Here is a 21,207-nt window from a genome sequence, read left to right as displayed (position 1 = left end):
ACACGCATCACCGGTCTCTTGCACCAGAAAACTCCAAGACTACCTAGCCTATAGTAAAGCTGCCCCCCAATGCATTAAGGCTGAACGTAAACGGCCGACATGGTTCCCGGTGCTGCAGGTTGTCTTCAATTTTGCATTTAGCCGCGACTACGGATACAGGTCACCCTTCCCCTTCCCCTCCTCCGCATCGCCGGTAGTATAAGCACTTATTCATACGAGGGTATCCGTACTTGGTCGTAGCAGCCCCTCCCCCTCACTCTCCACCCCCACCGAACCCCAAACATTGAGCGGGGAGCCCCCAAGCAACAACCTGCCTTGATGATCTCGTCTGAGAGGGAAGAAGAACATTGGACAGAGCTCCCCCGAAGCCGACCCCACTATCTTACCATTCCATCCCGCAAAGCTAAGGTAGCCCCGATGATTCTGCATCTACACGGACACGGCGAAAGTCGCCCGGTTGCTTGTGGGTTCACGCTGGCCGGAGTAATTCTAACGCGAGCTTCGTTGCGTGGGATGCCGGGTTTATGACCTCGATGCTCCCCCGCGTACATGGGTAGTTAAACATAATTCTGAATAATTCCTCTCACCTTACCTGACGTTCATCTCGTTTCCTCGTCTCTCTCTCTCTCTCTCTCACAAGGTGTCCCTCATTCTTGTTCGATAACCCACACCCCAAGCTGCATCATGGAGGACCCCAAAACCGGCCTCGTGCTGGGCTACAACGGCGCCCACCCCTTCTCCAAAGTACACCTCACAGACAGATCCTCCGTCCAAGAGCTCCTCCGCACCCTCCTCGACCCCCTCGAGCCCTTCTTCTCCCCGCAGAAAGCCCGCGTCAAAGTCCCCGGCGCCACCGCCGTCCGCTTCGACCAGGCCGCCTCCGAGGTCGAGGGCATCCTCCGCCCCATCTGGGGCCTTGCCGCCCTCCTGGCCGGCGGGGGGAATACCGCGGCACCGAGTGGTGGATCCAGGGTATCAAGGCCGGTACCGACCCCGAGAACCCAGAGTACTGGGGATTTCCACGGGATAATGACCAGCGCATGGTTGAGATGTGCCCTTTTGGTATGTTATTTGGGTATACTTACACAGTATCGACGAGATACGTTGAGGCTAACTTGGCGTTTGTAGGCTTCACTCTTGCCGTAGCGCCAACCATTTGGGAAAGTCTATCTGAAAAGGAGCGTGTAAACGTCGAGAACTGGCTAGGCAACTCAATCAATGAGAAAAAGTAAGCATTCATTAGCCCCAATGTGACAACTCTTGATCTTGTCACTAACACCCACTCTCCCCTCCATAGCATGCCAAACACAAACTGGCTCTGGTTCCGCGTCTTCGCCAACCTAGGCCTCAAAAAGAACGGCGGCAAATTCTCCCAGGCCCGCCTCGACGCAGACATCCAGCACCTCGACACCTTTTACCGCGCCGGCGGCTGGTCCAACGACGGGCCCGAGGGGATCCACCAGATGGACTACTACTCCTCCAGCTTCGCCATCCAGTTCCTCCAGCTCCTCTACGCCAAGATCGCCGGTGACGACGAGCCCGAACGCGCCGCCGAGTTCCGCAAGAGGGCGCAGCTGGTCGCCCTCGACCTCGTCCACTATTTCGACGAGCAAGGGCGCGCGATCCCCTTTGGCCGCAGCGTAGGCTACCGCTTCGCCATGGTCTCGTTCTGGGGCGCCCTCGCGTACGCCGGCGTCGAGCTGCCGGAGCCCCTGACGTGGGGTATGGTCAAGGGTATCGTGATGCGTCACCTGCGCTGGTGGCAGACGCAGCACGACATGTGGAGTCCGAGCGGGACGTTGACGGTTGGGTACTCGTACCCGAACATGTACATGGCCGAGAACTACAACAGTCCCGGAAGCCCTGTGAGTTTTACCCCTATATGGACAAGTTATACTGAGAATTCATGGCTGACCGATATATCCTAACAGTACTGGGCCTGCCTAGCCTTCATCTGCCTCGCCGTCCCGGAAGAGCACCCCTTCTGGACATCAAAGGAAGAGCAAGCCTGGGACGTGATCCCAAAACTCAAACCCTTGTCCCAACCAGGCCACATCATGAGCAACGTCGGCGGCCACTGCATGCTCCTCTCCTCCGGCCAGGCCTGCAGCTACCCGATGAAGGGCACCCACGCCAAATACGGCGCCTTCGCCTACTCGAGCGCCTACGGCTACTCCGTGCCCCCCGGGCTCTTCTCCCTCGAGCAGTACGCTCTCGCCTCGCAGCTCGGCCTGTCAGACGACGGCGGCGAGTACTGGAAGACGCGCCGGCTCTCGCAGTACGCAGGTATCGAGTCCAGAGGAAGAGACGGCGATGGCGGCGTGTCGGTTCTCGTCTCCGTGTGGACGCCCTTCCCCGACGTCGAGATCAAGACCATCCTCGTGCCCCCCGCCGAAGCCACGCCCAATTGGCACCTACGCATCCACCGCATCAAAGCCGGCCGGGACGTCATGACAGCCGACGGCTCCTTTGCCATCGCCAACGAGAACTCGACAAACGGCCGATACCTCGACCTCTACGACGCTTCCAAGGGCGAGGGCACGTCTCCCAAGATCATTGGCAACTACGACACAAACACGCCCGAAGGCCTCGCAAGGGGCCAAGACGGCTCCTTTGCTGTGTCCAAGGGCGCCGTGGGCATCAAAGCCCTGGAAGGCGGCATCCAGAAGATCGAGCGGACAGCGAACCTCGTCAACGCCGACCCCAACTCCAATCTCGTCGAAAGCCGGACCACCATCCCGACACTGCAGCACACCATCAAAAAGGGCGAGACAGTCTGGTACGTGACGGGTATCTACGCCAAGCCGGGCGGCGAGGGCGTCGCCAGGCAGAGCTACCTCGACGGCTGGGAGCATACGCCTGCGATCCCGGCTTGGTTAGAGGAAGAGATGAGTAAATCATGAAAGGGGGATCTCAGGTCGATCAATGTATATAAATAATGGGCGCCTATAATCAGAGGGGGAAACCAAAGAAGAGTTCACCACCGGTGTGGCTACATCTCTTGGTGCACTTTCCGGGAATCGAACTCGAACTCGTAGCCTGTCGTCGAGTAGACTCTGGGCGTAATTTGATTGTTGACTTTAGACAACTCCACCACCCAGCCAGTTTGACCTGACCCGTCGACTTAGACGGGCGCCTCCTGGCTGGTGACAGGAATGGGATTGACGGGGCCTATATGGGCTTTCGTCAGCCTCGTAAGGCAGGAGCAACCGCCAGACCCACCGTCAACGAGGTAAGGTACTGAGGTAGTGGATGCCTACATTTGGGGCGATGAGTTGGGAAAGCCTGTGATCTTATCTGTGCACTTGCTGTATGTACTCACGTAGCTAGGTAGGTTGTTTGAGCCTATATTGAGCATGCTTCCTGGAGGCCATCTAGCTAGCTCACTTGGTCGAATGACTGTGATGTCGCCCGGTAGAGTATCGGCAATGCTTGGCCTCATGGTTTCGAGCACGAATTCACGATGGCTATGAAGTTGGGCGCCCCTGACGAGGTATCTCAAAGTACCTCAATCTGGGTCTTGGCCCACGCGGCATGACGATCTCACTCTCAAACTATAAAGCGCATTTCGGCTACAGTAACGATCATGTACAGATAGGATATACTAGCCGAGACTAGGAAACAAGGAACCATCATGCATGATGCGTCTTCGCCCTAGACTTATCTATTGAAACCAGAGACATCCCCTCACGGTGCAAGGAATGCAGACCAAACAGGACAACACCCAATGCTTAAAAGCGATTACTCGTCAACAACGGAAGCAAACTTGTCCAGCATCTGCTGCTGAATGTCCTCGTACTATTGCGATTGAGTTAGTAAACAGACAGTGACCAATTACGTTGTCATTTGGACTCACCTTCTTCTCAATAGCCTCCTGGCCCTCAGAGGGAACCTCGAACTTGAGTTGACGCAGCTTGCCCTGCAATTCACTGGTGGCCTCGCGAACCTTGGCCCAGCTCTGGCCTTGTGCAATGGCCTTTTGTGCCTCGTCGTGGAAGCCAACCATGAGCTTCATCATCCACTCCGTCTTCCACAGCGGGCAGAACTGGTCGTAGTCTGAGTAACCGTTTTGCTGCAAGAAGTCTTCCTTCAGAAGCGCGGCGATGTCCAGAGTGATTTTGTCGGGGTCAGACAGCGCACTCTTTCCGACCAGCTGCACGACCTGGTCAAGCTCCTCAGAGTCGGACAAGAGCTGTCTGATGCGGTCACGGAGACGGGGGAAGTCGGGGTAGTCCTTCTCATACCACTTGTCGAGAACCATGGTGTACTTGGAGTAACTGAGCGAGGTGTTGATAGAGGGGAAGTGCTTTCGCTGGGCGAGCTTCTTGTCGAGACCCCAGAAGACCTGTACGATACCGAGAGTCGAAGTAGTGACGGGATCGGAGAAATCACCACCAGGGGGACTGACGGCACCGACAATGCTGACACTGCCATTTCGCTCGGGTGAACCGAGAGACTTGACGCGACCGGCACGCTCGTAGAAAGAGGCAAGCTTGGCACCAAGGTAGGCGGGGAAACCTTGGTCAGCAGGCATTTCTCCCAAACGACCAGAAATTTCACGAAGAGCCTCAGCCCAACGCGAGGAGGAGTCGGCCATCATGGCGACGTCGAGACCCTGGTCACGGAAGTACTCGGCGACGGTGATACCGGTGTAAATGGAGGCCTCACGAGCAGCGACGGGCATGTTGGATGTGTTGGCGATGAGGGTGGTACGCTTCATGATGGGCTCCTTGCGACCGTCAACGTCGATGGTAAGCTCGGGGAAGTCCTTCAAGACTTCAGCCATCTCGTTTCCGCGCTCACCACAACCGACGTAGACGATGACATCGGAGTTGGAGAACTTGGACACAGACTGACTGATGACAGTCTTACCACAACCGAAAGCACCAGGAATGGCGACGGTACCACCCTGGACACTGGGGAAAAGGGCGTCCAGCACTCTCTGACCGACGACGAAGGGCTCGTTTGCCTGGAGCTTCTCGGTGGTAGGGCGGGGAACTCGCACAGGCCAAGTCTGCATCATGGGATACTCGGTCTTCTTGCCATCGAACTCGACCTCGAGAAGGGGCTCGGCAACGGTGTATTGTCCCTTGCTGGCGATCTTGGTGATGGTACCGCGGGCGCGAGGAGGCAGCAGGATTCGGTGGACGGAGATGAACGAGTTCTCGTTGACGACACCCCAGACGTCACCGCCTGAGATGTGGTCGCCAACCTTTGCGGAGGGCTCGAAATCCCACTTCTTATTACGGTCGAGGGCGGGGACGGCGATACCGCGGGGAATGTAAATGGTCTTCGAAATTTCGCTGATCTTCTCGAGAGGTCTTTGGATACCATCGTAGATACCGTTGAGCAGACCGGGCCCGAGCTCGACGGAGAGGGGCTTTCCGGTGCGGTAGACGGGGTCACCGACAGTAACACCAGCTGCGCGTGACATTAGTTACATGCGATTCAGAGAGGGGCGAAAACTGGGCATCAGAAACGTACCAGTCTCCTCGTAGACCTGAATAGTTGCTTGATCGCCGTTGATTCGAATGACTTCACCGACTAGGTTATCATGACTGACTCTAACCTGCGAGTATGTCAGACATCATCACAGAAGTTTTCCGAGCATCTCAACCTACCAACTCGTACATAGCAACACCAATCATGTCCTCGGCGACAATGACGGGTCTATCGATATGGTTAGTCGTCAGGCGCATCAGATTGAGGTACCGAGGCGAGTCGGGGGAGCTTCAAACGAACCCTGAGACGGAGAAGATCTTGCCTGCACGATATGGTCAGTCAATGGCATCATCGAGATGCATCGGAGAGTATCGAGAGCTTACCATGTCCGAGATCCTCCTCCTGCTCGACCTTGGCTTCTTTCTTCTGCTTCTGTAGGGGTTGGTGCCCGAGGTCAGCAACCAGCAATCGAGGTCGGTGGGGCTGGCATATGCCGCATCACAGAGGCGGCGATGGCGACAACGCGGCGTTGGGATCGGGGTGCTTACAGGAGGCATGATGGGCGGTTCGACGCGAGCAGGGCTCGGCTCGTGTAGCGTCGTCACAAGGGGAGAGTCGATGGAGGGTGTAGAAGGGTCGGCGGTTGAGGGGGAGGGCGGGCTAGATGGATATCGTCGAGGTGTTGTTGGAGGAGAGGATGGTAGAAGTTGAGCAGAAGCTATTTCCAGAGCTTCGACGTCCACTGTGACAGGTTGGCTGGTCGGCTGTGGATGCGGCTGCGGCTCCAGTGCACGTACTGGAAGTACCTCCTCCCGGTCTTGTGTGGAACTTGTGGTGCTCCAGCTGGGAACGGTACGGGTGGGCCGTGGTGGTGGTCCTCCTCCTTCTGCATGGAAAAGTGGAGATGATGATGTAGGACCGGGGCCCGTGCCTGCTTCTGAGCCTTCTGTCGCTGAAGGACCACCAATGGCGCCCGCGTATGTAGACTCGCTGCCAGGGACCTGCAAGTAGGTACTCGAGTCGCCAGTGCGATTCGACGACGGGACAGCTGGCGGATTTGGCGATGACACTGGCGGCGAACCGTCACCAGCGCCGTCCTTCTTCCCGTGAACAAGTAAGTCAACTAACGATGGTCGCGCCCGAAGGCGAGGACGGAATCCGACTTGCATACACTTTGCAATTCGGCAACCTTTCGTAAAATATCCGGCCGTACACGATGCTTGGGGGAGAAGCCTGCTGGTAGTGGAGGTCTTGAAGTGGTCCAAAGTAGTTTGGGATTGGGACCTCGCGGAGAGTGGTGTAACACTTGATGACGGGCTTCTTTGTCCCTCGCATAAGGTAGAAATGGAGGTAGGGAAGACCTCAGTTCGGCTCAATTACGCAGCGGCAGGCAAGCCGGTAGTCGCCAAGCGAAGTCCCGCCGGCCACTTTGAGTTGCCTTGAGCCTGAGGAAGCTGCACTGCCACAACCTGACTGCTTTAAAGACACCGCTGGTTCTCCGCACCGTTGGCCCTGAGACGGCATCCCCTGCTTGAATATCACCTTGACGGACTACCTTACTCGATTATCCGTACTTTACTGATAGGTAATCTTCCCAACAACGCAAGACTGACAGATTTAGCCCCGCTGGCTGGCTACTGCGTACGCGATGCCACGACTTGATACCTCTCTCAAGCCCATGTTGTCTCTCCAAGTTTCCCGAGATCACGGAAGATGTAATATCATTAAGACAGAAGAAGGTTATATATGTCATGTACGCACAGCACTATGTCGAAATGAAGCCACCTGCTACGTGTTGCACAGTAAAGCATCGAACTAAACATATTGACCATCGAATCGTAAACATTTAACACTAAGTCTAACTAACTACGTTTAAGCAAGTCGTTCCTGAAGCTGCAACTCCCATAATGTGGCCATCCCGCTCAAAGACAACAAGCCTGGGAAACGCTGAGCAACAAGGTCAACAGTATCGTACGCCAATGTTTTGATTCCATCCCAAAGAACGAAAAACTTACGTTCGTACATTCATTAGTGTCGTCATTATGCCATGCCATTATCCAACAGACCCATTCATCATCATGAATGACTGTCAGACCGCCACCCAGACATACGCCGATATGAGCTCCTATCATGGCAGCTCTGAGTATCTACGCAAATCCTATTTGACTTGCTGATATCTGAGCAGCATCCTCACTGCTCACTTCCTCTCCATACCCCAAGTCCTTTCTCTGGCCTCGGCCACCTCCATAGTGGATATTCTATGTTCAGCGGAGAAAACCAGTCCGCTCATCTCATCTGGCCGCTTTGTGCAACTCGGTCCAGTTTTTTGTACTTTTATCTATACTGTAATCCATGCGATGAGTTCGTGTATGTGAAGCGTCGCCAATTTGGTAGCAATGCTAACCTGCCGATTGATGTGTGTTTTGTCGTGGTGAATATGACTCAGGTAGACGGTGCTCAAGCTGTGGTCTCCTTGAAGTCAATGAGCTGCTCCTCTTCGTCTTGCTCTTTCAGGCTCTTCTCCCACTCGTCCATGAGATTGTTGGCTGTTCGCTTGAGATTGCCGGGTGACAGCTTGTTGACAACGGTTGGCAGAAGCTCCTCCAGCCTTGCGGGAGATAAGAGGGCTGACTCGGGTCGAGGCTCGGGCCGCGCAGCCGATGTGTCAATGGTGATGGACGACTTCTTCTTACTGTTCATAAATGTCTTAGTATAAGGGGTGGCAAACATCATTAGTGAGGCTCTTACAGTGGAGTCACATTCTCGTCGTTGGTCTCGGTCATTGACGCGAGGTCCTCTGCTCCACCAACGGTCGATCCACTCCAGCGTGCTGGCTTGGCCGAGGACGGCTGAGGCGAGTCCCAGTTGGACCAGTCGTTGTCATCGAAGGAGTCGAAAGTCAACGGGGTCCATGAGAAGTGCTTGGCCTTCGTCGTTGTGGACTTGGTTGCAGGCTTAGGGTTCGGTCTTTCCTGCAAAGCCTTGGACGGTTTGCTAGGCGTGTCCATCGGCGGCAAGTCAAAGGCAGAATTCACCGGGACCCTGTTGCGAGAAGAGCTGTTGGCTTTGATGGTCTCCTGGTCGCCAGCATACGATCTTCTGCCATGAGGGTCTGTTGAGCCTGGGCGTCCGGGAACGCCATTGATGGGCTCATCCCCGACCGTTGCTTGTCGTATATCCTCCATGAAGCTCCACAGGCCTAGCCTAAAGTCCTGTGCCATTTGCTTCGCGACAGGGGGAACAGCTGTGTTGTATGAGCGCGGCTGCCAAGATGCTCTCTTAGAAAGCGCAGCGTGGGACAGCATAGGCGGTGACCGGATCTCTGGCGATCCCAGACTTGCGGTATCCTCATGCACGGCAAAGCCCTCCGGCTTGGTCGGTGACAGGAGTGAGAGGGTCCTCGTGTGCCCGCCACGGAGGACTCTTCGTCGATATTCTCTGGGCCCAGTCTGTCCCTGCAAATCTCTCAAGAGCGATTTCCTCCTGTCCAATTCGACGCTTCGTTTCAAGCCTGCCTCGTCATCATCCAGTAATGATGGCTCAAACTGAGGTGCCAAGGGACGCATTGGCTCATTGCGAATCTCCCTCTTTCGTTGACCGCCTTGGATAGTCCACTGTTGCTTCAGTCTCGTCAGCTCACCCTCGGCGCGGGCCAGTTCTTCGCGAATCTCCAAGACACGTCGCTCTTGCGCTGCTATCGCAATGATGAAGTCATTGGGATCTGAGGGTGATGTGATGGTCGAGCTGTCGACAGGCGTCGGGGGGTAAGATGTCGTCGCGACGGAAGCTGGGCGAGAAGGATCGCTGGTTGGGGGAGCAATGGGAAGGGTGAGTGAGAGTCGATTTGTGTTGCGCGATGCGTTCGAACCAGAACGTGACGCGCGCGAGAAACGTTCTTGCGTTGATGGCGTAGGCGGTGGAGGCGTCACAGCCTCTGCGGTCTCCATCTCTCCGATCAAAGTCTCCATTTGGGCTTCTGAAGGCTTGAAGTATGATGATCTCGGGGTGGCGGCAGGTTGCGGTGTAAAAGCCGTGGTGGTCGTGGTGGCCGGGGGGTCCGCCGGCGGACGCTCAACCACAGATGCACGACGGCGTATAATCTCGTGAGTGCTCTGCATCTCAGCGCGAGCAAAGTGCGCGGTGGACGCCTCGTGCAACGATTGGCAGTCGACGGTGGTGGTGTATGCTCGACGACGCTTCGGCAAAGAATGCGAGGGAGAGGCGGTGTTGGCTCGCCGAGTATGCCGCTGTCTCCAGACGGCGGAGGAGTGAGCGTGATTCGTTCTTTTGGCAACGACAGCCTTGTAGGAATTCAAATGTCTCTGGTGGTCATATAAGAGAGTGCGTGAGCAAGCAGAGATGAAGCAGATTTGTAGCAAAAAAATGGCTGTCATGGAGAGAGTGGAAAGAGGGTCATTATTGACAGCCCGAAGGTGTGCGTGTTTGTTGTTGTGCAGGCACAGGCACAGCAGGAGAGTGACTGGACCGGGCAGATAGCCACAAAGTGCAGCGATTAGAGGGCGGCCCGGAGAGAATTGAAAGTTCGGGGGTCGGGGGGGATCCAGGTTCTGGAACCTAAGCAGGAGATCCAGTTGGTAGGAAGTGGTACTCCGTACACTGCCAGTAAGGGTAGTTGGATTGCGTGGGCTGGGAACTTGGAGGAACTCCTCTCTGGGTCCAGTCTACCGTCTGGGTCTGGTAAGGGGCCGTTGAATGAGGGTTGCAGCGCAACGGGGGCGACGATTGGACAGCGAGATTGGCCGAGCTGGCGTGGCGGACGAGGGTATTTTGCTGTACTGCGGTAGATAGGGGCGGGCCTCGACCTCTTTCAATCTTGCTCTGTCACTGCAAGGTGTGTGTGTGTGTGACTGACAGACTCCCAGGTTGTGGAGCTGAAGCTACCGGGTGTGAAAGCTCGGTAGTCAAGGAGTTGCGTCGCTGCAGTGGTCTAGTGGAAACTTTTGATCTCGCCTGTCTTCGCTTCGTCGGGAACCTTGGATGGGTTTGAATGACGGATTCGGGCACAGATTCCCAGTTGGATGAGAGACAAGGACTGAAAATGGGGAAACGTGTGTTGATGTAGAGATTGTGACGACCAAGCGAGGTCGAAAAGAGGATGCGGCTATGGGCGAGGCCCTGGACTGTGGCTCTGTGCTGTCAATGCTGCTCGAATTGCTTGATGCTTGCTTGTTGATGCCTTGTTGATAGAAGACTTGTTGTTGACCTGGGATTGTACAAGGGGAACAGGGAGACCGATGCCTGGACCCAAAGTATGAGGTAAGGTACCCTACCCGTCGTCGTATGCTATGTAATGACTGGTATCCGTAAGGTAGAGCAAGGTTGGGTAAGGTAAGGTTGAGATGAGGTGAGGAGGCTTTTGGAGGAGACAGCGGGTGTGGGAGCAAGTTGGGATGGAGGCTGGCAGCGAAGAAGCAATGGCGACAGTATTGACAGCGGCAGGAGCGAACAGCGGCGGTGAGATCGAGCCAATGACCGAGGAGGGTGTGTGAGATGTGAAGATGGTGGGATGAAAGAATGAAGTTGACAATGGACGAGTAAGAGAAGAAGAACTGTGACTAGGCGGGCACCTTGAAATTGATAGTCGGGCAGATGCAATGCGATGGCAGCAGCGGCAGTAGGTCAGTTGACTTCTTTTGTTGGCTACAGCCCTGGTTGTTGGGATGGGAACCGGAGCATGTGGTCTGACCTTGAGCCGTTGATGACGGAGCCGTGGGCGATGGTGGTGGTGTTCTTGACTATGGTATCCGTAAAACGCATTGCCTTTGTTTTAGTCTGGGCCTCTTTTTCTCTCTTTTTTTCTCCAGTGCAATGTTTACTCTACATCCATCGTCCCTGTTGACAGTGACAGCTAAGCTAACACTAACAAGACGTGAGACACTAAAGTAAGGTCTCTGGATAAGCAGGCATCATCCCCTCGGATCTCCGATGGATCATTGTTCTCGGCAAGCCGCCATGGGATCTGGCATGGCACTGCGCACATGCGTTTCCCATTGTTTTGATGGACGCCTCGTCAGATCAACAAGACGAAACGAAACCATCGTCCACGCTCACACGGAAACCAGTGGGCCAAGGCTTGCGTTTGCAGGCGTGGCGATCCACTAAGACGGACGTTAATCAGGGGCTTGCAGCAAGCGTGCAGCACCATCGTCTGCAAGGAACCTGTAAAGAGGCAGCGATGCTGCAACAAGCCGCAGCAGGAGTCAGGAAACTGTAAGGAACCGATGGGCGGCCGGGCAACAGGCTCGAAGATGGGCGGCGGACTGACGGCGGCGCCGGACGGGAAAGTCTTGGTGAAAAGGGCCCGAGGCTTTCAGCTAGCAGATCTTCAAAACTCCAGGGAAAGGGCACTATGAAAGAGTGCTGGTGTGCAGGACTGCGAGTCACCAATTGTACGGAGTACAGGTCTGAGGTCCCGGCAAGGGTCCGCAGGAAAGAGCTGGGATGAACCGTGGCCTGTGTGGAGACCCCCCAATCTGACAATTTCCCTGAAATTAGCAGCCAATCACAGCTGCAGCTTGTTTCCCCGACTCTTGACAGAGACCCACGTGACTGCTCCTTTTGACTTTCCAGAAACCTGCCCATTTATGCACTTACCAAGGCCCCTATTTGTGCATGCACTACAGAGTACGGGTAAACCAAGGGTGAAGAATCGATGCATAATCACACCACTACCTTACCCTACCTTACGGATGCACTCAATTGACTTTCACCTTGTGAGCCACCAGTCTGGGTCCGGTGGATGTCACTCCTCGATCCGTCCAGTCTGCCCTCCACACACCAAGCGCACACACGTGAGAGCGCACCACCACTAATTGAGACGCGTGACGCGACTGTTCCACGGTAGTCTTGCTATCTGCATGACGCTTTCAAGAGGCACAGGAGCGATCTAGAATCCGCGACGGAACAGGAAGGCAGCAAGAGTCGGTAGCACCTCACCTTAGGCATCATCACGCTTCACTACTGAATTGCCTTTCGTCCCACTCAACATTCACTGTTGACCACCTTTTGGTCCCTCGGTGACGTGAATCTCATACGCTTTCTCAGAAAAGAACCACATGATCGCTTCATCCTCATAGTCCCAGGCAGTCACTTTGACGACTGAAATTACCCTGCGCGGTCATGCTGGAGCTATGAGGCCGTCACGATGCCCGTTCCCTTTGTTCTCGTCTGTGATCTTCTGGACCAGGCCCACAAGCAGTGTAAGACCGGCGACAAGAACATAAAACAACGCGTATCCAACTGGTTCACTCTACACCGGGAAAAAATCGACAATCCTGAGACAGATCCATCTGCTCTTCTCTCTACTCTCCTCCCGGACAAACGCACCGATCGTGTATACTGTATTCAGGCCGACACCTTAGCCAACATCATTGGTCGTACCTTTGGCCTCGGAGCGTCTCGCATCCAAGAACTGCGCCGATACAAAGAGGCTGGTCGCGGCGAGGATTTAGCCGATTGCGTTGCGAGAGTCTTCAAGGAAACAGTTAGTTCTCCGCCTCGTTCCGAACTGGAACGGAGGGAATTTCCCTCGCTCACGGACGCGGTAATGACAAAAAGATCTGGCCATGCTGACATCACTGCTAGCCTCCTCCTGTCTGCGTCGGAAAAGACGTCGTGACTGTGGAGGAAATCGACTCCGCCCTACACAGTCTCGCCGCCTTGTGTAGGTTCAGCTCGCCCGTTGTTCGGGCCTCGCAGTCCCATTCCAGCAGCAGCAATCGGCAAGAACTGCTTGGCCATTTGTACCTTCGCCTACAAGCGCGAGAGGCAAAATGGCTAACCCGCCTGATCCTCAAGAACTTCCAGCCAGTCATGCTGGACCCTGCTCATATTTGTCTCTGCTACGACCCCTTACTGCCCATGATACTCAGGGTTCAGGATAGCTTTGATGCGGCACTGTCTCTCCTCGGAAATCTGAAGAAAGACCCCTCTTTCCGCAATGCCTCGGTGAATCAGAAGCGGAGAGACTTCATACAGCATCTGACGCCCGTCTTGGGCACCAAAGTTGGCAGACCGTTTTGGCTGAAAGGCCGTAGTATCAAGCACTGCATGAAGCTTTGCCAAGGCCGCACAAGCTGCGAGAAGAAGATGGATGGAGAGTATTGCCAGATCCACGTAGATTTGAGCAAGGGGTTCAGATCTATCCAGATTTTCTCCAAGAGCGGCAAGGATAGCACCAAAGACCGAGCCGCATTGCACGGGTGAGCCTTGAACATCACTATACTCTCCATGTGTCACTTGCTGATGAAAACAGAGCTATACGCGACTCTCTCAACATCGGAAAACCCAATTGCAAGCTCTCCAAGGGATGTATTCTCGAGGGTGAGCTCGTGGTCTACAGTGACTTTGTATGGCATGTCGCGTCAACACATTGTCAGGAGATTGACAAGGTAAACAGGAGAAGAAGGTTCTACCTTTCCACAAGATTCGCAAATACGTCACAAGATCAGGCAGCTATCTGAATACGGAAGCAGACTCGCAGTAAGTTTACCTTGGTAATGACGCCGTCCTTTCTTAATTGCAAAACTTCTGCTATCCCCTTTCACTCCAAACGACTGGCGGATGGGAGCTTGGTCAGATTAGCCAAGGGTATGGATCTTAGCTGATTTTTTCAGACGTTGCGACCACGAACACTTGATGATTGTTTACTTCGACGTTCTACTCATCGACGGAGAGTCTCTACTGGGTGCCAGCCAGAATGAGCGATTCGAACGATTGAACAAGTTGATTACCCGCCGAAAGGGTCATGCAGACCTTGTGGAACGCCAAGTCATCGACCTTAATGATAGAATGGGAGCGCATTATCTACGACGAGCGTTTGCTGAGTCGATCACTGCCCGGGAGGAAGGCCTGGTTCTGAAGCCAGACGACTCCTATTTCGACTTCACTGAGGACCGCCGCTCCTTTGCTGGTTGCCCCATCAAGCTGAAGAAAGAGTACATCGGAGGTTTTGGTGATGTGGGCGACTTTGCTGTGGTCGCAGCGCGGTATGATGCAGACAAGGCAAAGTGCTACGGCATTCCAAGTCTCAAGTGGACACACTTCTATCTCGGCTGTCTCAGGAACAAGGACGACGTACAAAGGTGCCAGGCCCAGCCTGAGTTCACAGTGGTTCACCAGGTGGAACTCAACGAGACCCTTCTCAAGACCGTCTCATCCTACGGAAACCCGATGCCAGTGTCTTTTGATGACAATGATGTCTTGATTCTGCATCTTGCACCAGGCATTGCTCAACAAAAGATGCCTACCGTTGTCTTTACCGAACCGCTGGTCTTTGATGTCCGCTGTTTCTCGTTTGATAAGGAGGGAAACACCGGCTTCTGGCAGCCGAGGTTCCCCCAGGTGTCCAAGGTGCACTTTGACCGATCATTTATGGACACAATCTCTTTCTCCGAGCTGCAAGCCGTGGCTGAAGAAGCAACCACAACCCCGGCCATGGAAGACAGTCAAGAAATGTTGGCCTGGATTGCTAAACTGGAAAGAGCAGACCCTCGTGGTGTTCCTGTTGATGCCGTCAGCCAGTCCACAACGGGCTCTCTCATGACGCCATCTCGTACTTCTTCCGTCCGACCTTCAACTTCGCCGGCGCCGAATTTCTCAATGAGCCCTACCAAACCTATTCAGCGATTACCGGCACTGGTCGAAGCCCCAGAGCCAATTCTCATCACACCTCCAACCTCATCGGCCAGAGCAGAAGAGATGGACCGCATCGCTGAAGACAATCCTGCCAGCGAAGCAGCAAACTCGCCGAGGGCCAGCAAACGGGCTCTACAGGGAGAAGTCGCGACTCCGCAGAAGCGACAGAGAGTTTCTTCCGAATCTGGCACCAATGATCGAGAGCTACCTCCGCCAATTCGTCGACCGCTCGGGGATCTCAGTGCCAACCAGACATCTCTCTCTCCTCAGGTGTCCCAATCGGTGGCAGCAAAGCACACCAAAATGGACAAGACAGGACCTCAACCAGCCGTTGTCGCCTTGGACGAGCTAGACGAGCAAATGGCAGAATCTGCAGCAGACACACCTGGACCACGCCGAAAGAGCGCACCAGATTCCTCATCTACACAATCGAAACCCAAGTGCCAACACGCAGGCAACAATTGTCTCTTTACAGACATGATTGTCCTGCTCGCACCCTGCATCGCACATCAACCCTGGGTCACTGAGAACCTCCTTCCTCTTCACGGCATCCACGAATGGACTGCGGATCCGCAAGACTGGATAGCCTCCACCGACACAACCACATTATCATCATCATCATCCATATCCTCAACGCCTGCATCTATCTCAACCACGAGCCGCTCCAGGAGAAAGCGACCCCGAAAAATCTGCTTCGTCGAACACAACCGCAGAGAAGCGACAAAGACCCTCATGAGACGTCTGGAGAGCAACCCGGTGTATACGTCGAGCGGTAGGCGCGAGTATGTCGAGGTGTATGACTGGCGCCTTTTGGAGGACGTCACGGCGTTGGAAAAGGTGCTCAGGGGAATCAAGCCGTCGAAGGAGCAACCGGATCCCAAAAGAAAGTGGTGGGTTGGTTTGGCTTAGAAGTGTGTTCTCTTTCTACTGGATGTTGGCTTTGGGAATGGGAATGATAATGCCTGTACTTTGCATAGCGTAGTCAGGGATACTACACGTCACGGCGTCATGGTCGCTTTAACGAAGGCACACTAAACATTCGCCGACCTTCTGATTTGTCCAGTTGCTGAAACTCATGCCTTGGCCTCCTCCTCCTTATACAGCCCCTTGTAACTCTCCCTCAGCCTCATGAACAAGTGATCGTCAGCAGTCATCACCTTGCGCTCTGCATAGGGATTCGCATTCGGCGTCCCCTCGGGTGCAACAAACTCCTTGACCCTGTCGCTCGGCACAGGATCCAGCGCCACAGAGCCAACGGGATGACAAAAGAAGGCCATGGAGTACCGCGGCCCGGTATCCGTCTCGCCCTCGGCGCCCTCCCCGCCAAACACGACGCGATGGACGGTGCTCCGGAAGAGGCCGTTGGTCCAATAGCTGAGGAGGTCGCCGATATTGATGAGAATGGGCGGCAGGGCGTCCGCTTCGGTGCCGGGAGGGGTGACGGGGACGGGGGCCCAGGTGTTGTCACGGGTGAGGATCTCGAGGCCTGCCTGGCCGCGGAGGCGGAAGAGGAGGGTGACGGAGCCGTAGTCGGAGTGGGCTCCGGCGCGGACGTCGTCTGGGTTTGAGGCGGTTGCCGAGGTGGGCGGGTAGTAGAGCATACGGAGGATTGTGCCCGAGTCGCCCTTTGAGCGGAGGTGGGCGGACGAGAAGAAGTCTGTGGGGTTGACCTGGTGACACATTTAGTGTGTTGCTTGAGAGGGAAGCTGGGGAAAGGCGAGAGTATTACGTCGAGGCCGATGCCGAGGAGCTCGAGAAGTTCCAGGCAGAGGGAGTGGCACTGGTCTCTGAAGGAATTCAGGAAGGGCTCATCTGATTGAATGGTGGGAGGCAGAGGTTGCTGAGCCTTGCCATCCTTGAACTCGCCAAAGTTGAAAGCCCTAGGTGGTGTGTAAGTCAAGATGCCAAGAGGCTCAGGAACCAAGTAACCTTACTCCTTATAATCGCCAACCTATCAAAAAAGTCAAAATTTCGAATAGTCAGTTTGGGACAGAATCGGGGATACCTTTTGGTTCTTGGGGTCGAGAGTCTCAGAGTGCATGCCAGACCAGCCACGGTTGTTCTTCTGGATTGTACAGGCGGCCTTCTCCTCGACAGGTGCCTTGAACAGCTTTTTGGACTATTTATTGGCGTCAGTCGAGCTATTTCACTGCACGGGAATTGCATCACAAATTGAATCATACCAAATCGAAAGCCGAGTCTTGATCGCTTAGCGTAATATACTTGCCAGTGTTACGGATGTAAATGAAGCCATGCTCAACAGCGGCATCGACAAGCTGGCGCGCGACGGCGGTCCTGTCGACACCCTCAGCGGCAATGTCAATGATTGGGATGTTAGCCTTGGGCGCCATGATGAAGTGACCTGGTCTCTTTGTAAATTACTGTTCGGTAGGTAAGACAAAGTAGAACGGGAAGCGGCCGGAGCTGGCTTATGAGAATGGAGGGCTGGAGGGGCGAGATTCAACCGAAGTCGCGCGAAGTGGGATGCGATAAGCGATAAGACTGGGATGATGGAGGGGCGGACGGGACCGCTTGGGGCCGGGGCAACGACTTGGGTAATGACTATTACGAAGCGTTTGATAGTGAACGGAAGGCCGGAGAGGGCCGAGGCAGCGGGATATCCTTGGTAAGATTTTGTTTCACGAGAGGTCGACGGGTCTTGAGGTGTCGTGTTACACTTCTCGCGTGTGTGACTGAGGGGTCCAATGGATGTTCGGATATTGGAATGGAGAAGGTAATATTCAAGTAGTGAAGTTCGAGATTGACAAGAGCTTGCCAGCTAGCAAACGTTCCTCAACGCCACGAAATCCAACGGTCAGACTAGGCCGAGAAAGCGAATGACATGTAGTCCAAGCTTACAATGGATGGATGAACTGGAAACAGCCGTCCGCTCGTAGTCTTGATGTCAGTGTTGCTCTGATCAAAGAAACCTCCGCAAGCATCGGGGGCCGGTTGTCGATTGAGCAGCAGCGTTCAGGCCGTATAGTCGCGCTTGCGCCATCATGTGCTCTTGGTATGACAGGATTCTTGGCCACGTGCGCTGGGATGAAAAGCAGAGAAATGAAAGCTGGTAGGAGAAATGCTAGATCGCGAACATCCCATGTGAGTGTTCAACTGCAGATTCTCGAGATATGGAGACGCCATGGAGCGGATATTTGGGAGGTGAAAAAATGACAATGTTCATTGGAGGCTCAAGCTTGGGGGACTCCCTGGTCGCATAGTGGCGAGTGTGCGAAAATTATGGAAGGACGCAACGGCGCTTCCAATGCAGCTGTAACCTGAACGCTTGCTGTGCTCCCGGAGAAGGTCATTTGAAGATGTTTGTCGGGGGGCAGACATGCAAGGGGCCGGCGAAGGAGAGGGGATCAAGACATGGCTGCATCGCACATCCCTGACACAGAGGACAGGCGAATATAAAGAGCGGGGATCGGGGCAGCGGGAACGGGACGCGCTGCAAGGCCGGTCAATTGATGCTGCCTGTGGCTTGAGCGATGGCTCGTGTTGACGGGAACTGGGACTAGTAACATGTTGTTGGTAGGAGATGTTTGATTGATATTGGAGAGAGTTGGGACGTCCGTTTTGTCGAACCTGTGCGTTTAAGGTAGCTGCACTCTCTTTGTTCACGTAGACAACATCCTCAGGTGTCCAAATGTACGACCTGAAGGAAAGGAGAGGGCACTTAGAAAGAAGGAGAGCCAGCGCCTTCCAAGTGAGTGGGGATACAATGGAAACATCGTGGGACGGGGCCAGTGGGAGGAACCCAGGTTAGGGAGGCACGGGAGGCTGTCATTGACGGGAAGCTGCAAGCCACATGCACCGCCACATATACGGATGGTCCTTCCATCTCTCACACACGCTAACCCTACAACCTCCCTAGCGCCTCGAAACCCACCTAAGGGTAGGTTGCCAACTTGCTCCCCCTGTACAGCGGTACGGTACATCGCACCTGCGTTCCTGAACCCCCAAACTTTCCCAATTACCTCCCCTCCGCCAGCGTTCTTTTCCAAAGCTCCCCTCTTCTTTGAGACACGCTTGTCAGTGTCATTGGCCCTGCAGACGGCCGTTCCCTTTTTCATGACAAGCTCAGTCATTCCTTTGGAAGTCATTCGAACTTCTTCTTCGACAAAGCGCCCAGTCTCTTTGCTCCCGCTCCCCTGAGTGGTCTCGCGACCAAAGCTCCACCCGCTTCCCACCTCCAAACGGCTTGTTGTCAACTCGAGCTGACGAGCTCCTCGCCGTTGCGCAAGGCCCGACAAGATGCCTTGTGAGTCTCCCTCCCCGAACCCGCCTCCCCCGAATTCTCAACTCCGCGATGCGCTGGCCTCTTCTCTGCTCTACGAACTCCTTGTTCCGGGTCCTCACCTTGCCGTCACATGTCTCCAAGGCTATCTGCGTCATAACCCGCTTCCTGCGCTGGAAAACGTCCGATTCCGCCGTACCTGCCCTGAAGCTCTATACTCACCCACAAACTGGAGCTTCGCCTGTCGAGAAGCATCAAGACTCTGCCTGAGCATTGGCATCGAACCTTTCGAGCTACGCATATCGAAAAAATCTACTTCGACTTTCTTGAGACATTACGCTTCACTACATCAGGAAGGAACAGTGGGCAAGACGACTCCGGCCGGGCATCTCAGCTTCTTCTCGCTCTTGCGCTTCACTACAGCCGCATCACGCTCTGCGATTTGTACCATGAGACTTACTGACTCGATATGACAGGCCTTGTGGAGGACGCTTGGATCAATGGCCAGGCAACGTAAGTCAAACATGTTCATAGTGTCGAGGTTCCTGTTACTAAATCATTTGGATAGGAGTCACGATGTCTCCGAGCTCGAGGACTGCGCGATAGCCATTGATGCAACATACTACCTTCAGCTCTTCCTCGACACCCCTCCTTTCCACGAACCCCTCCTGCCCGCTCTTGGTGGCATGACTGGCATCGAGCACCATCTCCGAGCCGATATCGACCAGTGGAAGGCCCACAAGATCGTACCCTTCTTCATCTTTGACGGGCAGTCTGTGACTGGTCAAGAGGAGGTCGCCGTTCAGCGAGGCCGAATTGCCAACCAGAAGACGGACGAAGCTTGGAACCTATATTTCAACAGCGAAGCACAGAAAGCTGTCGACGCGTTCGGTGCCAACAGCGGTACGCATTATCGTCGTAACGTCGACGAGCCACACTGACCATGAGACTGCAGGCGCTTTTCGCATCCAGAACCTCTACCCCTTGCTGAAGTCTATCCTGAAGGACAACGATCTGCACTTCCTTGTGCCCCCCTACAATGCCTCCGCTCAGGTAGGTTCGAGCTTGGACAGGCTGAACGTTTCGATGCTGATGAGTTATTAGCTCGCCCACTTCGACATGATCGACTCGGACCAATGCGCCGCCGTAATGGGCTCACAGGAGCTGATCCTGTACCCTATCAAGGACACCTTGATTCGCACGATAGATTGGGAGGCAAAGACTGTCACATCGGTATCCAAGAAGAACCTTGCGCGGTCACTGAACATTAGCGAAGGCATGTTAGGCATGTTGAGCGACGCTCTCCTCATGACCGGAACCTCCTTCCTACCGCCCTTCCCACCACTCCTGGACACTACACTCAACCCACGCCAGCCTCCTACTATCAACGATGCTGTCAACCTTCTCAGAGCGTCGGAAAAATCTGTTCAATCAGCTTGCAGCTCCTACGGCGATATTCTGAAGTCCAAGGATCCCAAGTGGTTGGACAAGTACAGACAAGCGAAGATGGCCGTCAACCACTTCATCTATATTTCCGAAGAAGGCGAGATCAAAGTCAACGATTTCGACCACATCACAAGTGACAACCACGAGTATCTTGGCCTTCAGCTTCCCGGAGAGTTGTTCCACTACCTCAACACTGGTCTCATTGGCTCTCGCGTTCTCGACTATATAACACATAGCCGAATCGTCGTTACGCCTACACTGGACGGTGTTGCTTCAGAACAGTATAGAAAACTGGTTACAAGCCAACTTGTCCCTCTCAAGGAGCAGAGCATCGCGCTTCTGATTCCCAGACTTCACCGCGGTCTCCAGCACAACGCCATCACCATGAAGGTTTGGTTCGACGACAACTTCTCGTATAAGAT

General features: G+C 54.6%; 5 protein-coding genes across 5 annotated transcripts; 2 read left to right on the top strand and 3 right to left on the bottom strand.

Annotated features, from left to right (window-relative positions):
• Window positions 1-684: 684 nt before the first annotated feature.
• On the top strand, window positions 685-3,182 carry BDP55DRAFT_766872 (uncharacterized protein; the record flags this gene model as incomplete). The annotated part of the gene is made up of 5 exons (XM_060580972.1): window positions 685-885; window positions 960-1,062; window positions 1,129-1,228; window positions 1,298-1,865; window positions 1,932-3,182. 5 exons carry the CDS (start codon window positions 685-687, stop codon window positions 2,901-2,903), a joined length of 1,944 nt encoding a protein of 647 aa, XP_060431671.1. The 3' UTR covers window positions 2,904-3,182.
• A 409-nt stretch (window positions 3,183-3,591) lies between these two features.
• BDP55DRAFT_73841 (V-type ATPase) lies at window positions 3,592-5,960 on the bottom strand. The gene is made up of 5 exons (XM_060580386.1): window positions 5,826-5,960; window positions 5,622-5,764; window positions 5,485-5,569; window positions 3,857-5,421; window positions 3,592-3,798 (listed from the first exon to the last, which is right to left on the bottom strand). The coding sequence occupies exons 2-5, from the start codon at window positions 5,697-5,699 to the stop codon at window positions 3,742-3,744; spliced, it is 1,785 nt and encodes a 594-aa protein (XP_060431670.1). The 5' UTR covers window positions 5,700-5,764; window positions 5,826-5,960; the 3' UTR covers window positions 3,592-3,741.
• A 1,939-nt stretch (window positions 5,961-7,899) lies between these two features.
• On the bottom strand, window positions 7,900-9,560 carry BDP55DRAFT_548741 (uncharacterized protein; the record flags this gene model as incomplete). Its single annotated transcript, XM_060568869.1, has 2 exons — window positions 7,900-8,134; window positions 8,191-9,560. 2 exons carry the CDS (start codon window positions 9,558-9,560, stop codon window positions 7,900-7,902), a joined length of 1,605 nt encoding a protein of 534 aa, XP_060431669.1.
• Window positions 9,561-12,441: 2,881 nt separating this feature from the next.
• BDP55DRAFT_73736 (ATP dependent DNA ligase) lies at window positions 12,442-16,090 on the top strand. Its single transcript, XM_060580374.1, has 5 exons — window positions 12,442-12,946; window positions 13,048-13,664; window positions 13,718-13,811; window positions 13,862-13,944; window positions 14,079-16,090. The coding sequence occupies exons 1-5, from the start codon at window positions 12,608-12,610 to the stop codon at window positions 16,006-16,008; spliced, it is 3,063 nt and encodes a 1,020-aa protein (XP_060431668.1). The 5' UTR covers window positions 12,442-12,607; the 3' UTR covers window positions 16,009-16,090.
• Window positions 16,091-17,796, bottom strand: BDP55DRAFT_73715 (2OG-Fe(II) oxygenase superfamily protein). The gene is made up of 5 exons (XM_060580368.1): window positions 17,283-17,796; window positions 17,105-17,218; window positions 17,034-17,050; window positions 16,829-16,979; window positions 16,091-16,769 (listed from the first exon to the last, which is right to left on the bottom strand). Exons 1-5 carry the CDS (start codon window positions 17,448-17,450, stop codon window positions 16,173-16,175), a joined length of 1,047 nt encoding a protein of 348 aa, XP_060431667.1. The 5' UTR covers window positions 17,451-17,796; the 3' UTR covers window positions 16,091-16,172.
• Between the last annotated feature and the right edge of the window lie 3,411 nt (window positions 17,797-21,207).

The sequence above is a fragment of the Colletotrichum godetiae genome (assembly GCF_030913485.1).
Source record: "Colletotrichum godetiae strain CBS 193.32 chromosome Unknown BDP55scaffold_13, whole genome shotgun sequence".
NCBI lineage: Eukaryota > Fungi > Ascomycota > Sordariomycetes > Glomerellales > Glomerellaceae > Colletotrichum > Colletotrichum godetiae.
This window is presented reverse-complemented; position numbering and strand designations above follow the sequence as displayed.

Bases quoted from the DNA above. Each gene is read 5' to 3' on its own strand.
- BDP55DRAFT_73841 (XM_060580386.1), bottom strand. From the start codon at position 5,699: ATGCGCCTGACGACTAACCATATCGATAGACCCGTCATTGTCGCCGAG. The intron at 5,422-5,484 runs GTACGTTTCTGA...TGTCACGCGCAG, and splicing joins TCAGGTCTACGAGGAGACTG to CTGGTGTTACTGTCGGTGAC. The intron at 3,799-3,856 runs GTGAGTCCAAAT...CAATCGCAATAG, and splicing joins AGGAGGCTATTGAGAAGAAG to TACGAGGACATTCAGCAGCA.
- BDP55DRAFT_73715 (XM_060580368.1), bottom strand. From the start codon at position 17,450: ATGGCGCCCAAGGCTAACATCCCAATCATTGACATTGCCGCTGAGGGT. The intron at 17,219-17,282 runs GTATGATTCAAT...GCCAATAAATAG, and splicing joins AAGACTCGGCTTTCGATTTG to TCCAAAAAGCTGTTCAAGGC. The intron at 16,770-16,828 runs GTAATACTCTCG...ATGTGTCACCAG, and splicing joins TCCTCGGCATCGGCCTCGAC to GTCAACCCCACAGACTTCTT.
- BDP55DRAFT_73736 (XM_060580374.1), top strand. From the start codon at position 12,608: ATGCCCGTTCCCTTTGTTCTCGTCTGTGATCTTCTGGACCAGGCCCAC. The intron at 13,812-13,861 runs GTATGGCATGTC...CAAGGTAAACAG, and splicing joins TCGTGGTCTACAGTGACTTT to GAGAAGAAGGTTCTACCTTT. The intron at 13,945-14,078 runs GTAAGTTTACCT...TGATTTTTTCAG, and splicing joins AATACGGAAGCAGACTCGCA to ACGTTGCGACCACGAACACT.